Below are 15,465 nucleotides of genomic sequence, written 5' to 3' on the forward strand. Positions count from 1 at the left end.
TTTTAGTTTTTTTAACCGAGCAAAATATAGAATTTTTGGCCGAGTGCGATGTATGGTTGGGAGATGGTACTTTTCATCCGTTCCGTCCATTTTTTTGCAACTGTATACAATCCATGGCTTGCGAGACAATAAAGTAATTCCGCTCATATATTTGCTCGCTCCCAATAAGATCGAACGTTTGTATACAAAGTTTTTGCGATGGCTTTCGGAGCAAACCCCGGAGTTCAAGCCAAAAAGAACTATAATAGATTTTGAATTGGCTTTCAAATCGGCATTAGAAACGTGCTTTCCGAATGTGGAAATAAACGGATGCTTGTTTCATTTCGGGTGTCACGTCCCGCGCGCATCAAGGCACACCCGCGGTATGTGACGCCGCTCTCGCGGGACTTGGCAACAGAGCGACCTTGGCTCGACCTCTGTGCGTTGCCTCGTGCCGTCGCGAATTGGACCCTCGGAATTCGCTGGCTCAGCATCGCCTGATCCCGGGTTCCGAGGAGGAATATCGTTGGGTGCGACTGGGGTGCTGACGGCGCGGGAGTGTCACGCCGCGACGATCGCTTTCGAGCAATCGTCGCCGTGGCTGATATTCTCGGGCCTCAGTTCCGTTTGATCGCTTTAGACACTCGGTCGTCCTCTTGGATAACTCCATAAGTTAGCCACTCGCGGTGGTTCAGTAAATCCTGAAATAAAGGTGAAACCGCACAGAGGCCGTCAGCCTAACTTTCGTCAACAAACGCGAAGTGAGCAACACGCTGCCCCTTGCCTCACGGACGTTCTATTGCCGAGTCTTGCAGACTTTTGCGTGCACCCTCTTCTAGTTTCTTGTTATCCCTTCAATACTTTTACTATACTTCTTCGTGGTATGTGTGTGTGAGAGAGAACCGCGCGACCGTTGTAGCGCGGTATTATTGTGTGACCGTGTGAAACTGGAGGGGAGAATTGTCCCCTCAAAGCCAACGACTGTAAGTTTCTCTATTGTATTGTTTATGTTTCATTACTCTTCGTTCTCTCTATTATTTCATCAAATAAAACTCAAACCTCGAATCTAGTAAATTATCTTGTGTTTTGTGTTGCAACCTTGAGCGATCCCGTCAACTCCTTCCGGGGCCCGTACGGGACCATATAGGCGATCCTAATTATCAAATTCTCTTAATTCCATTTAGATATTTCACAATTCAAAATCGTACGCTTCACGTAGGTTGGTGGCAGCATCAGTTTGTTAACAAATCTCTTACTTGTCCGTCTTTTGAACAACAATTACGTTCGTCCCTTCTGGACGTAACACGGGCAGTGTGTATGGCGGAAAATTCAAGCTTGTGGCTTGCAATCTCGATATAGTCGTAGTTCCGAGTTCGCCTTGCACATCAAAATGATAATCGCGTTGACATTCGTTCCAATCGATGACGTTGTTGTTGGATATGAAGCGTTGATCGAAAGCGAATATATTAATAAACATGCCGAGAAGTTGAAAGACTTGATTTTGTATTTTGAAAAAAATTATATTGGCAGGAATTATCGTGGATATCGTAAATCTCCTCGTTATCCTATTAGTATGTGGAACTGTTATAGAACTGTTATTGAAGATGAGCCCCGTACTAATAATGCGGTGGAAGAGTGGCGTAATGCTTTCAATCGACGCATAAGGGTTACTCATGCATCAATGGGAAGATTCATTGATACCTTGAAAAAAGAACAAACTGCCACGGAAGCAGTTATCACTCAAATGTAGGCAGGTCGTGAGGTTATGCGACCACCGCGAAAAAAGTACCGCGATTATGATGCGAGATTGAAGCGGGTTGTTTGAGATTACGATGGCGAAAAAATTGTGCATTATTTAAAACAGGTAGCATTTAACATCGCATTATAAGGTTAACAAAATGTTGAATTCACTTTGATTGTTAAAGAATAGATATTCACATACACATATTTAAGAATCATCATTAGAATTTTATTAAGATAAAAATATTTTTGGACGTTGTAAATAAAATTCGATTATAATAAATAATATGTAAATAAAATCTTATTAAGATGTAAAAAAGAGTTGATAAGTGAATAATTTTTTGAATTCAATTTACCTTCAGATGTGTTGTAAAGTTAGAAGTTGATCGAAATGTTGCTGATAATAGCTTCGGATAAGCACAGGAATTGCAATGTGCGAAAATCGATCCTCCTAAGCTTGTTTTGTCCAAGACGACTGTAAAAAATTTACCATCGAGTAGTGGCATTCGGTTGATTTTAATCAACAACAAATCGTCATCAGGCTCTGGTTTATCATCGTCTTCAGTATCTAAGTCAGCTTCTACATTTCCAGTTCCAGTCTCATCGATGTTTTTTGTTCTTTCTATTCGTCGCTCATCTTCAGAGCATTCGATATCTGTAAATTTCGACTCGGTACAATCGAAAAATCTATTTTTTCCGATTAAAAACGCATATAATTTCTTTGCGAATACCTCCTGCGCTGTCGTTGCTAGCCGCCGATGTAATCGACACTTGGCTCATTGAGTTTTCTAAAACGCTGAGTTGTCCTTCTTCGTCACAGGACTTTACTGTTTTTAATTTTTTGGTTTTAGAAGAATGCCCGTCTGACCTATAAAAGTTATATTAAAACGGAAATAAATGCAAATCATCATGTACATAAAGAAGTCAAAATTACAATGAAATTGTTATGAAGTTTAAGGTAATCACAAATCCATGGGTAAACATGCATTGTTCATTTTTATTTATTTATAAAACAGAAAGAATTAATAGATTTTTACACTATTTTTGAGTACTCTATTTGTGAGTGAAGTGAATTTTCAGAAAACTTTGAATGAAGGTTTTCTAACACTAAGCTTTCACTGAATATGTGCATGGCAAGGGCTGCATGGGCGCAGCAGGTTGATGATGATATGATAGTGATGCCAGGGAAATCTGCTTTGTCACATCAGTTTGGGATTCGATTGAGTGATCGATGATTGTAAATCGAATCACACTTTTTTTCAACGTTTAATGGAGTGATTGACGCTAAAGGCCAGCAAATCTGAAAATTGCCTTCAATGTTTTCTTGGGAAACTTTGAATTCGCCATCCTACTTTCATACTGTAGTATGTGAAGGACAAAATTTTCCTAGCATACCTATTATGTCGCCTGTAGCGTCACTTGTATTGAGTCTACCTGCAGCAGTGGGCCCTTTCAAATATAAACTTTAAAGTTTTCTGAAAATTCACCTGACTTGAAAATGTATAAAATTTGAACTGAAGATAATAGACAATTGTACCTCCCTACCATGCGTTTAAATGAGGTTAGTTAAAATTGGGTGCATTTACGAGTGAAGTGATATCCAAAAAACTTTGAAATTCCTATTTTTTAACTTTGTACGGTTACCAAGTATGTGTGTAAAAAGGACTCAGTGCTGTGGCAGTTAGACAATGACGTGTATGCGATGCTAGGAAAATCTGTTCCTTTAAATATATGCTGCTATATAAAAGTGGATAGCAAAAATCAAACTTAGCCAAGAATAGCATAAATGATCCTCACACTTACTGGCCCTTAGTGTCAGAAGATTCATAAAAGATTAGATAAATTTGGGCAGCAAATAATTTGTGCAATTTGAGCAATTTGTCGAATTGTTGTGACTTTGAATCTTTTTTATACCGATACACAACAAGGCATTGGAAAATTTCAATTTTATTGTTTTCTGAAAATTTACCTCACTTAAAAATGAACAAATTTCCATTTTTCACTGCTTCTCGGTGAGACAGTAAAACTTTTGATTCACACCATTTTTATCTTCAACCCATTTTACCCTCAAACGCATAAAAGTTGGGTCGATTTCACCCCTGGAGATAAACCGAATTGAAAAAGAAATTTGTCTCTCGTGATGGAAAGACTCTTCATCTTCGGAAGAACAATTTCACGACTGAAAAATTTTAGTCGTTATCTCACACGACGCAATCACGCGTTCGAAGGTAAAATGAACAATGTAAATAGGTTGCAAACATATTTTAACAATTGTTGAAATGTTATTATATATAATTGAATGTACTCTTTACAATGAGAAAATGATTTATTTGTAACAATGTTGGAGCTGTACTTACATGTTTATTGAGAATGTAACCTCAAAATGGGTGTCAATAATATGACAAAAGGTTAGATTGCCAGTTTTCTTTGCTCTTGTTAGAAAAAACAATTTTTTATTAAAAAACGTTGCACTTTTTCAACGAAAATTGAGTCCCATCGAAATACAGTAGATACGAGACTTTCAAAACTCAGGTCGGAACACGAGCTTCTACTTCAGTCGTTTGATATCGCAAAGATTGCAAGCGATCTCGCAACAAATTGTCGAACTAGGTAGTGATACGAGCACGCCTGCAGATGGCGCTAGAGTCGTGAGTGCTGTTTTCGGTTACAGCGATCTAGCAGTCGTTCGGTCGATAAAACCTTACTGCGCATTTTTTTTTGACACCGTTGTGTTTTCGAGAAAAAATATAGATTAGACGTTGTTCTCCTTTAATCAGGAAATGAAGTATGAAAACGTGATTCTGCCCTTCAGCTATCTTTCTCGAGCTCATGCTAATACCGCTTTGAAATCGTGTGTGCTTACATGCACACTTGAAAGAAAAAAAAATGAGGAAGCACTACTAGCGCTCCTGCAATAAGACGGCGTTCCGGCCTTTATCGCAGACATATTCTCCGTACGATTTCTACTCGGCGGTCGCATTTCGTACGCCTTCGGGTTCGTATACGGCAGCGTGTCAGTACGGCACCGGGCAGCACGGGGTCGCTTCTTGGTCATTGAAATAAGTAGCCATTGGAATATGATGGAAATTTTGTCCGCTAATCATTACCGTGTAATGAGTATTTTGTAATGAGTATATAATAGACATTTTTTAAACTACAAATTACAATATAGTGGGTTGTTCAGGATTGAGCGAGGCCTCGACGGTAGCGCGAGAGAATTCGGAAAGGGCTCTCGCGCTCCGCCGCTGGCGTCGCCAGTTCGCGGGTTCGGACATTTTGGGCGCGTGCAATTAGAGCAGCCGGGTGCTCGTTTCACGCGCTCACGGGGGGCGTCGCTACCTCCTGGATAGTAATTAGCACGGGACCGGGGAAGTACACCGCGCATGTGCGCGGGGCTTCATCATCGATCTCCATGATTGATGCCTCAGTCTTGATCCGGTCGCTGAAGCGTGCAATACGGCTAATCACTGCATCTCACCTTCTCACCAATTTCGATATCAAATTCGGGTTCTCTTATTCATTTTCGGTTCGAATCATTACACGGACTCTGCGCATTTAACGGAACATTCTCTCGGACTCATTTTAACGGTATATCTCTAAAAATCATCGGGTTCTTTCTCACGAGCACGCTTCGGTCGTCCATCTTGTTCGTCTCGCACGTGCTCGACGAACACCGGGTCAACTCGCATTTTCATCATCGGGCTACTCGCCGGGCTCTTTCTCAACAATTATCGGGACTCATTGTACGTTATCATCGGGAGTTGTCTCACAAATAAATCTACTTATAATTTTTTCTCTATTCTCCGCCGCATTTATTATTTGCCACCTACACCAGACTCCTTGCACAAACAGGGTAGTTGATATTTTTTCACTACAAATTACTATATGTAATGAGTAGTGGATATTTTTTTCACTACAAAATACAATGTAATGGGTAGTGGATATTTTTTCCACTACCAAATACAATGTAACGGGTAGTGGATATTCCACTACCAAAAACAATGTAATGGGTAGTGGATATGTTTTCCACTACCAAATACAATGTAATGAGTGGTGGATATTCTTTTCACAATTCATTACAATGTAATGGGTAGTCGAAATAATTTTCATTATCCATTAAAAAATTGATGATGACTGCATTACTTTTTCAGTACAAATTTTGCAACGCTGCACTAAAGTACCTTTCTTTGTTAGGAAGACGCAGTTTGAAGGGGTAAAAACGGTGGTACAATGGTTTCAATGCTACTTTCATTTGCAGCAATACATTACGACTTACCTTTTTTATCGATACAGTATGAACTCCTTTATACTGATTGAATTGATTACCATCCTGTGAATGAAAAAAAAAACATGTTACTCATTGTTATCCAATTTGTTCATTTGAAATATTTTTGTGCTAGTGTTACTTTTTTAAATTTTGACAAATCCAGTCCTCGGACTAAATCATCTTCATTTCTTTTTTATCATTTGTTATCATCAAAAGCTCAATCACTATGGCACGATTGAGGGGAAACATTTTAAAGTTCAAAAAAAAAATAAAAAAGCAATGATTTTGAAAATTTGAAATAGTATATAGGTATTGCGATTTTCGATCCGCGAATAAATATCCACCCCCATTCATTACTATCAAGAGACTCGGTAGAGTCTCGGGACAAGTACATTGACAGCCCTGTCGTCTGCTGGCCCGAGGCTCTCGCCGAGTATACTTTCTCTGAATAAAACGATTTGCCGTGGTGGGGGTAAAATTGGCAAGTGATTTTTTTGAATTACCGAAGTTATGAGTCATCTGAGGCTTTGAAAATTGAACTTTCAGCTAATTAAGAATTAGATTGCGCCCAAAATCAACACGATCGGTGGAGTAATTGCTGAGAAAAAACTTTGCACGGGCTCAAGATTATGCAAAAGTTACTGACACATCACGAGTTCGACGTATACGTATACGCGTTTTGATGTAGTTAGTAGTAGTAGAGTTGTTGCCTCTACGCATTCTGATTGGCTCAACGATGTCGGCTCCTCCAGCTGCTAGGCCGACCGCGGGTGAGGCTCAAGTGTTAGAAGGCCTAAAATAGCGAACAGGCATTCTGTATATCTATATATGCGTTATACAGAATGCCTGTTCGCCATTTTAGGCCTTCTAACTATTGAGTCTTACCCCGACCGCGCTCAGACTCCGTGAATATTATATTTTATATATATATATATAAACCGTGTGTCAGTTTTCGATCATCGTATAAACAAACCGAGTTTTGACATTATGGAATGCGTGTGGGATAAATAAAAAAAACTTTCGTCATCTAACGAAGTGCATAGTACTAAAACCTGTGGAATGCTAAACTAAACCGGTATAAAAGCAGTTGCGTAAATGTAGTCTGTGATCTGTGTGTGAAAAAGAATAAAATAAAAATGAAATGCATGTCGACGAAACTTTTTAAGATTTCATTAATTCGTTTGACTGAAAATAAGTTTATCATTTATATCATTTGTAAATAGGTTATATGATATCAATACATCGATACGCACATCCGAAACCACCTGAAACTTGTTTTCATACTGAACGTCATTTTGACAGGTGAGGTTATAATCCCCAAAGTGCTGTTGTGTGCAGACTTTAATTAATAAATGGAAATGGTTAGTGAAAAGTGGTTAATATTTATTTTGTTAAAACTTGTGGTATACTAAACCGGTATAAAAGCGGCCGCGTAAATGTAGACTATGATCTGTGTGTGCTAAAAAATATTAAAAAATGCGCGATGCATATGTCAACGAAACTTTTCAAGATTTCATTATTTCGTTCGATTGGAAATAAGTGTCAACTGAGATAATCTTTCAATTAAACCAGAGTTCGCGGAATATTGTCCAGTGTAAATATATCATCAGTTGCGTGATAACATATCATATGTAATAATGTAGGTCATATATACGAGTTCCCTTTGATAGCTGTGTGGTAACGAACCGGCCGGGGTTTGACGTTACGAAGTGCGGGACAAATGTAACAAACGTTCGCATAGTTAGTGAATAATATAAATAAGGCAAATCAGTTTATCAAAAATAGGTCTGGAAGTTGTAAGAAAAAATGTTCGTCAACCTATAACGTCAAATTTTCTTTTTGCGATCTGAAATATTATGGTTGATATTTAATAAAACAAGAACATACAGAACTGTTAGTATTGTAACGAAACGCTCTTGCCGACCTGGCCTGAACGCCGCCACGCGTCGGTTCGAGCAACCTTAATAATAAGGAGCAGGTATGAAGGAAACGCGGACACCGTTAATTTTGTGAAAATAATAAAATAATCAATTTTGATCGATATTTAACAAAAATAAAGAAGATTTAGCACTTTGGCTCGCGGAAAATAAAATTTGTATTTTGATTTTAATATTGTCTTGCTTTGTTTAATCGGATCTGGCGAGAAAAAGACCCGAAAGACCCGAAAACGTTGCAAATTCTCTGTCTGAGATAATTTTTAATTTCTCAATTTTCGAATTTTAATTGTACAAAAATAATAATTAGAAATAAAACAATTTTAAATTTAATTATTGCGTTCGTTCTAGTCTCTCGACACGCCTCGAGCTTAAAAACCTCTCGATTCAATGCTTCGAGCTATTATTCGTTTGACGCGGTTTTTCCGATGTCCTGTTACGCTTGTTTTCTCTAAAAAAAAAAATATAAATGAATCCAAGAGGATCTCTTCGCTTTTACAATTTTTCAATTTTGTTTTGACTCGATATAATTTTAACTCGATCTATCGCCTCTTGGATTTTTTTCTAAATGGGTCTAGATCTCCCTACCTGGACCACCTCGGACAATGTTTTTCAAACGTGAATTTAATTTTTGATAATAAGATGAATTTTTAATTCTCCTCAACAATACGAAAGAAATAAAACGTTAAAAGGTAGGATGCAAACCACGGGCTATGGGATAGAAACGTCACCGAATCCCTCCGAGAGTCCGTGCATTTACAGGGTAGAGGTAACCCTCCGTCCACGTGTTATGGGATCGAGACGTCACCGAGTCGATCCGAGAACTCCGTGCAACGGAAAGCCGGAAATTTTTTAGAGGTTAGGTGTGGACCCTGGATTACGGGATCGAGACGTCGCCGAGTCGCTCCGAGAATCCAGGCATCCAAGGAAATAGGCAATTCACCGTCCACGGGCTATGGGATCGAGACGTCGCCGAGTCGATCCGAGAGTCCGCGCTACGGGAACCCCAAAGATTTTGAGGATAGGTGTAGTATTGCTGAGGCTGATGTACTGAGAGAGGTCCGAGTTGATTCTTTAGCCAGGGAGAACTGTCTGCCGAATGAGTCGCGCAGCGCTTCTTATACCCCGTTCCCCACCATAAAATTCTCGAGCGCCGAGAATCTCAGTTTTCGACCGGTTCTGCGCATCAACTTGTTACGTCCTCTCCGATTGGCCCGTTGCCATGATTCGCGATCTCCCGTTGGTCGAGCGGGCTAGCATACGATGCGCAGACTACCGCTTTTTATGATTTACAGCTTATTCCGATGTTAAACAATAAAAACTTCAATTTGATCAATTATTACTCAATTTCTTCTTTAATTTGGCATTGTTATTTGTTTTAATATGATTCGTAAAATTATAATCGCTAAAAGTCACGTACGCGTCCTATAGCCCATCAACGCTCTGCCCGCGCATGCGTCGTAGTCGCTTTTCACATTTTTCATTGTGATCAGTTTTTATGTTATTAATTTGACTTGTGATCATTTTTCTTCAATTCGTGTTATTTTTCTGAAACTTTTGATCGTAATTACGTGCTCGGGCAACTTAAAATAATAAAAATCAAAAAGAATTAATTTCCGAAATTATAGCGCGGCGAAGTTCAGAGCGGCGCCGGTAGCCCCGCTCGGGCTCATGCCTACCGGCCTAAGATGGCCGCCACCTGTCAACAACGACGAGCGTGGTCGCCGCGATGTTTTGTCCGCGATCTAAAGATCGCGGAGTTTCGTTCGTTTCGACGGGCTCGGGCCGTCGCGCGTGTGTTTCGCTACAAATGCCCCCCAGAACAAAAAAATCTAAGAATTAGAGATTTTTGTTCTCCAATCTTAGTTTAATAAGATAACAATTTAAAATGCTTAAAAATTTGAACATTCGGAAATCGGAAATGGAGTTTTTGAAAGGAAAAGCTGACGCCTTGACCCTGGGAATGGCTGGATTTGATGATCTCGATGTTCTCGATGTTCTCGACGTTTTTCGATGTTTTCGATGGTCTCGACGTTTTTCACTGATTTGGTGGATCGCCGAGGACACGTTCTCGTCGATAGGCATACCAATTACCAGCTGCTTTTTCTTCCTCTATCAGGTCCTGCATCTCCTCTGGAGAAATCATTCCGATGTCATCGTTTAAACAGCACTCGTATGTCCCTTCTCTCGCAAACTCTTCAAGAACGAGTCGATCTCCCAAGTTATCGTTGTGCGGCAGTGTGAATAACCGAACCTCATATGCCTCCTTGGTAGGGTGTTCAGAAACAATCTGGATCTTGACTGTGTTCTCTTCTAAGGCCCGTTGGTAGTAGAGGCACACAGTTTCCTCCCATCGTTCTCCCAAAAATGGTTTAATTCCTGATAAGTAACCTCTCGATGAAAAAGGTGGAGCCACAAGGAACGCATGCGGAAGGGCACTTAAATCAAAAACTGGATGCATAAGCGTTGTCCCTCGATCGATGAATCTCAATGTGGCTTCACTGTCCTCGTATCCCATCAATTCCACGCGATGGGCTACACTGCCGATTTCCAAAGCGTAGTGATTTCCAATCTGATAACCTGGCCTTTGCATATGCCCCATTCGGTTGACGTGCGCCCCAAGCTCGTATTCGAAATCGCACAGCTCCCAATATTTTGTTTTGGTTGTAAATGTGAAGTTCGTTGGATTTTTGAAATCCAAGATGATGCACTCCATGGTCCCTTCCCACGTACCAGGCCACGGAGAAGGCGTTGGTACTCCAGGAATGTTGTGGATTCTCATGTTGATGCTGATAAAGATGTTCGATGTTGCTCAGGATGAAAATAGCCGACTTCACGACGTTGAATTTCCCTTGAGTTGGCGAAGTCGTTCTGGATAATCAGGTAGACCTCTTGATGTTGCTAGTAGCTGGACCGGAGCTGGAATGACGCTCCGGAGCCCGCTGCTCCGACTCTTATACCCATTTTCCATCCCCACTCCTTTTACACTCCCCACTCTTTCTGTTTTCAGTCCATGTCACCCCCCACTTCACTTATTCAGTCCATTATTGGTCCCAACTTCCCCACTTTACCTTTTAGTCCATTTTTCATTTTGATCAATCTTTACCCCCCTTTACTCCATTTCCGATTCGTTTTTCCTTATTTTTCAGTGTTACAGGTAAGTACTTAATTTCTAACATTTCTAATTTTTACAATTATTTCTAATCTTTTTCTTTTCTTTTCAGTACATCGGATCTAGACGAGTAAGTATTCGCATTTATTGCCAAATTCAAAAATTTTTCTCTTTTTTCTTTTGCAGGCTAGCGCGTTCCAGGACATCGGTTTCTCATCAGGTAAGTAAGGTGATTTATTCTATTTTCTAATTAAACTTTTCTTAATTATATCAAGAGACTCGGTAGAGTCTCGGGACAAGTACATTGACAGCCCTGTCGTCTGCTGGCCTGAGGCTCTCGCCGAGACTATCTTTTCTCTGAATAAAACGATTCGCGGTGGTGGGGGTAAAACTGGCATGTCATTTTCTGGCATTGCGGAGCTCAAGAGATGTTTTGTTAAGCGAAAATTAGTTTGGAGACTAAATTTCAAAATCTCTTTCGAATGAGCCCGAAACCAACACGATCAGTAGCGTAATTGCTGAGAAAAAACTTTGCACAGGCTCAAGATTATGCAAAAGTTACTAACACATTTAGAAATTTGACATGTCTGTATATAATACCATCAAAGGCCTCATGTCCCTCGGTCTTGATATAAGTGTAGTTATTCTTTTTCCACCTGGTCTGTCGAGTAACAAATTTTGAAACTTATTCCAAAAAGTCTTTGGATGCTTTGTTTGCTGATCATATGAAAAGTCGAATCTTTGGAATGCAGTAGGCAAACACAAATTTTGACAACAATACTTATGAAATGACATGTATGTTGAGTATTCCCACTTTGCAAACTACAAATGTGGAATTATTAGTGAAAAGATTCATTACACTAAGTCTACAGTTGCTCCGTTTTGGATGCGATCAAATATAATGCCTGCTAACATCCATGGGAACATACAGAATTTCTGAATACAATGTTCGCTATGTCATTTCAACGTAACATCATGACTTTTGCCAACTTTTCTCTATAATACTATAGATTTGGATTATTGAAATACAGCAAAAATCTGCGAATTATAAAATTGATATACTGTGCCACTCATTTTACTTTTTAAAACTAACTGTAACATATATATGAAGTAAAAAACTCATCACAGAAGTCTTTAGTTGCTCATTTATCGATAGATTTTAAATTGCTGTCTTCAAAATTTATTGCGCAGATACATTGAATCGCAGCGGAACCTGCGGAACCTAACACATATTTAAACATAATTTGTATCGATCCAATCGACGTCGAATTTTGTGAATAATACCAGAGGATCCTGAAAGTCTGAGAAGAATCGATTTTCTTATAAGTCTCTGCCACCATAGAGTAAGAAATGACTAGCTTGCATGTGATTCTTTTGGATTTGAAAGCTTCTTAGAACAATTCAATAATGTCAAAATTTGGAGTTACTAATAAAATACTTGTCCACCGATTGATATCATAAATTTTAGTGCTGCACGTAATTCAAATGGTAACTTTTTTCAATTCATTAGAAAATACTTGGCCTCGAATTAATATAATAAATTTTAATGCCGCACGTAAATTAGATGGAATTTTTTTCAGTTGATTTAGCTGTTCGAATCTCATAAGAAGAATGAGGCATCGCTTTCCAAAATGATTTCACGCGCGATTTTTCGGTTTATTATTTTTTACTTGTTATTTGATTCTTTTGACACTTTAAAAAATAGATGCAGATTAGTTTTCTTTTAACATAACGTTTTTTCAAGATTTGTAAAATTTTTTTCGAATTGTTCTGTATTTTTTTTTATGAAATAATTTTTTTTTACAATTAAAAAAAAATTTTGTTTAAAGTTTTTTTTATGGGTGGAATTATCAGCAAACGAGGGACCATCAATGTACTTGTCCCAACCTTTTTTTTCCCTAGGTTTTCTATTTTTCAGGTTCAGAGTTTCCCAATCATCGTAGGAGTAAGGTAAGTAAATTTTCATGTTTTTCAGGTGCAGAGTTTCCCGAGGACAACGATAGGATGCTTATTTTCAGGTTAAAGAATAAAAAACACAGGAGATTTGTGGTAAAAAATATGATAACGTCTTTATTTGCGTTTGACTGATCGTGACGTTCTAACATAATAAAATCGAGAAAATGTAACAAACATAAGGATATTTGAGATCCGTTTTCTTAATAAAAAAAATAACAGTATTAAATTTATACTTTGGGGAAAAAAAAAATTTTCTTGAATTTATTCTTCAAGACATCCCGCCTGCAATTCGCGAGCCATTCTTGCCCTGATCTGGGGCATGTCGTCCTGGGTAAAATCGATATTTTTGTTTGTTGCCTCATATCGGGCGAACTGGCACGTAAAAACACCGCAGTCATACCCATTTCGTTGATGGGGGATGTTTATTTTGTCCCCAAGGGTCCATTCCTCTTTATTGATAGGAACCTCGTTTTTCTCTTTCGCCTCCTGGACTAAATACTCCAGGAGTGTTGCCAAGTAGGCGGGTTGACTGCCTTTGAAACTATCATAATAACTGATTTCTTTGGTTTGGAAGTTTATCGCCGCAAGGCACCAGTGGTTGCCCAAATGTATGGGTACAATCACTTTGCGGTATTTAAAAATATTCGTTCTTTTTGTCCACCTCTTGACGGTGTTGTACCCATTCACGCGGAGTCGTGGGAAAAAGAACGAATTCATGGCATACGTATGCTCGTCACTAACCAACTCGAGATAGCTATTAATGATTTCGTCGTTTAGCCAATTTGTCCCGCTTAATGTTGCGAGATCTTCTTGTTTAATCTCTCTCCTTATCTTTTTCGTATTTGTTTGTCCGTCATCGTCATTTCTTTTTCTCTTCTTTTCATTGTTAACGTCATTGTTGACAACGTTGTTCCCTTTGTCTTCTATTTCTACCTCCCTTTTTATTTTCTTTGTTTGTTTTTCCCTGTGATCGTTAATCGTCTTCCTCTTGTTTTCATTATTGTCAATGTTGTTGTTGTTGTTGTTGAGTCCCTCTTTTTCGTCTTTCTTTGTCTCTTCTTCTATTTTCCTTGTTAGTTTTTTTTTTTCGTTGTCGTTGTTCTTGTCGTTCTCCTTGTCGTCCTCAATCCATATAAATTCTCCTGCTCCCCATTCCTTCCATGCTTCCCCCTTGTCCTCAACTTCCCTTATAGGGGAAAGGATGACTGGCACCTTAAATGCCTCCCTCACTTCGATCAAGTCCCACTGTCGTCGGATGTATCGAAGGAGTAGGTCCCGGTTCGATCTTTGTGACTCCTCTACCTCAATCACTTGGAGCATCCACTCTGTCTGCATCCCCTTCTCCTTTGTTGAAGATGCGGTTTGCGTCTTCACATCTCTCATCCTCTTTTTATTTGACGCGATCGGGCAAAAGACCGCAATGATGGCGACGTCCTCCTCATCCTTCCTTCCCTTTATCTCCTTCACTATCTCCACCTCCTTATCCTCATTCACCCACTTCCCCTTTTCTCCGTCGGTCTGCTGGGTGAAGTGTTTGCGCACAACTTCAGTCTGCGTTGACGCGTCCATCTTGTTCCTATATCCGTCCAGAAATTTTCGCGCTTATACCTATGTTTGTCCGTCCTCCCTATTCCATACTTTTCCTTCCCACTTTTGTCGTGCTGTTCATGCCTAAATCTGTAATTTTTACCTGTTTGCTCGTTTAATATCGCCTAAAATTCCCCTAAGTCCTTCGAACTCCTTCGCTTCGATCTGCACACTACGTCCGTCTCGGCCAAGCGTCGGTTGTCGAATGACGACTTGACATGGCGGGCGGACCTCGCTAACGCTCGTGAGTTCGGCTGCTAACAGCGCCACTCGCCGATCGTGGATACTTCGGGAACTAATGCCTAAAACTTCGTTTTCATGAACTTCCGATCGTGCCGAAAGCATGACGCAATCGCAAACTTCTCAAATTGTTTTTCGGTTGTTTAAATGAATCATATTGTTAATTAACTTGAACATTGGAGTGATTATAGCTCTCTAATGCACCTTCTACCCTTTTTCGTAATATCTTTGAAATTTCCAATGAAAATGAGTTTTGTCATTGTTTATTGCTATTGTTGCTAACAAAATGCTTCAGTATTGTTTGTCTTTCTTTTCTTTTCATCATTATTAAATTTTTTTTTTTGGGTTTTTGTGCGTTTTTCTGATTTTTAAATAGTCCCGTAGAAGAAATACGGATGGAGAATGCGTAACGGTTTTGTATAACGCTTGACGTGAAATTTTGAAATTTTTATTGTAATTTGGCAATTTTTTGCATTGGAATCGTTTGGAAACAATATGAAAAGATTTGTTATATAATTAATTAAAATACATCCCGGTAATTTTACTCGGAATCAGCAAATTTCATCAATTTTTGTATTTCTTGAGATTCGCGGCATGGTACATCCCTCTTTCTACTTCGGTCTCCGGATTTTCAAGAATAAATGTTGCAG

At 39.2% G+C, this 15,465-nt stretch overlaps 1 protein-coding gene across 3 annotated transcripts in view; it reads right to left on the minus strand.

Moving 5' to 3' along the window:
• Nucleotides 1-15,465, minus strand: part of inaD (inactivation no afterpotential D) — a 2,962,486-nt gene that overhangs the window by 1,060,449 nt on the left and 1,886,572 nt on the right. For all 3 annotated transcript variants that reach the window (XM_043429353.1, XM_043429354.1, XM_043429355.1), the window contains one exon: nucleotides 5,996-6,049. In XM_043429353.1, the coding sequence (XP_043285288.1) occupies nucleotides 5,996-6,049 (54 nt within the window). The remainder of the gene's footprint in view (nucleotides 1-5,995; nucleotides 6,050-15,465) is intronic.

Source organism: Venturia canescens, chromosome 9, assembly GCF_019457755.1.
Source record: "Venturia canescens isolate UGA chromosome 9, ASM1945775v1, whole genome shotgun sequence".
In the NCBI taxonomy this organism is placed as follows: Eukaryota; Metazoa; Arthropoda; class Insecta; order Hymenoptera; family Ichneumonidae; genus Venturia; species Venturia canescens.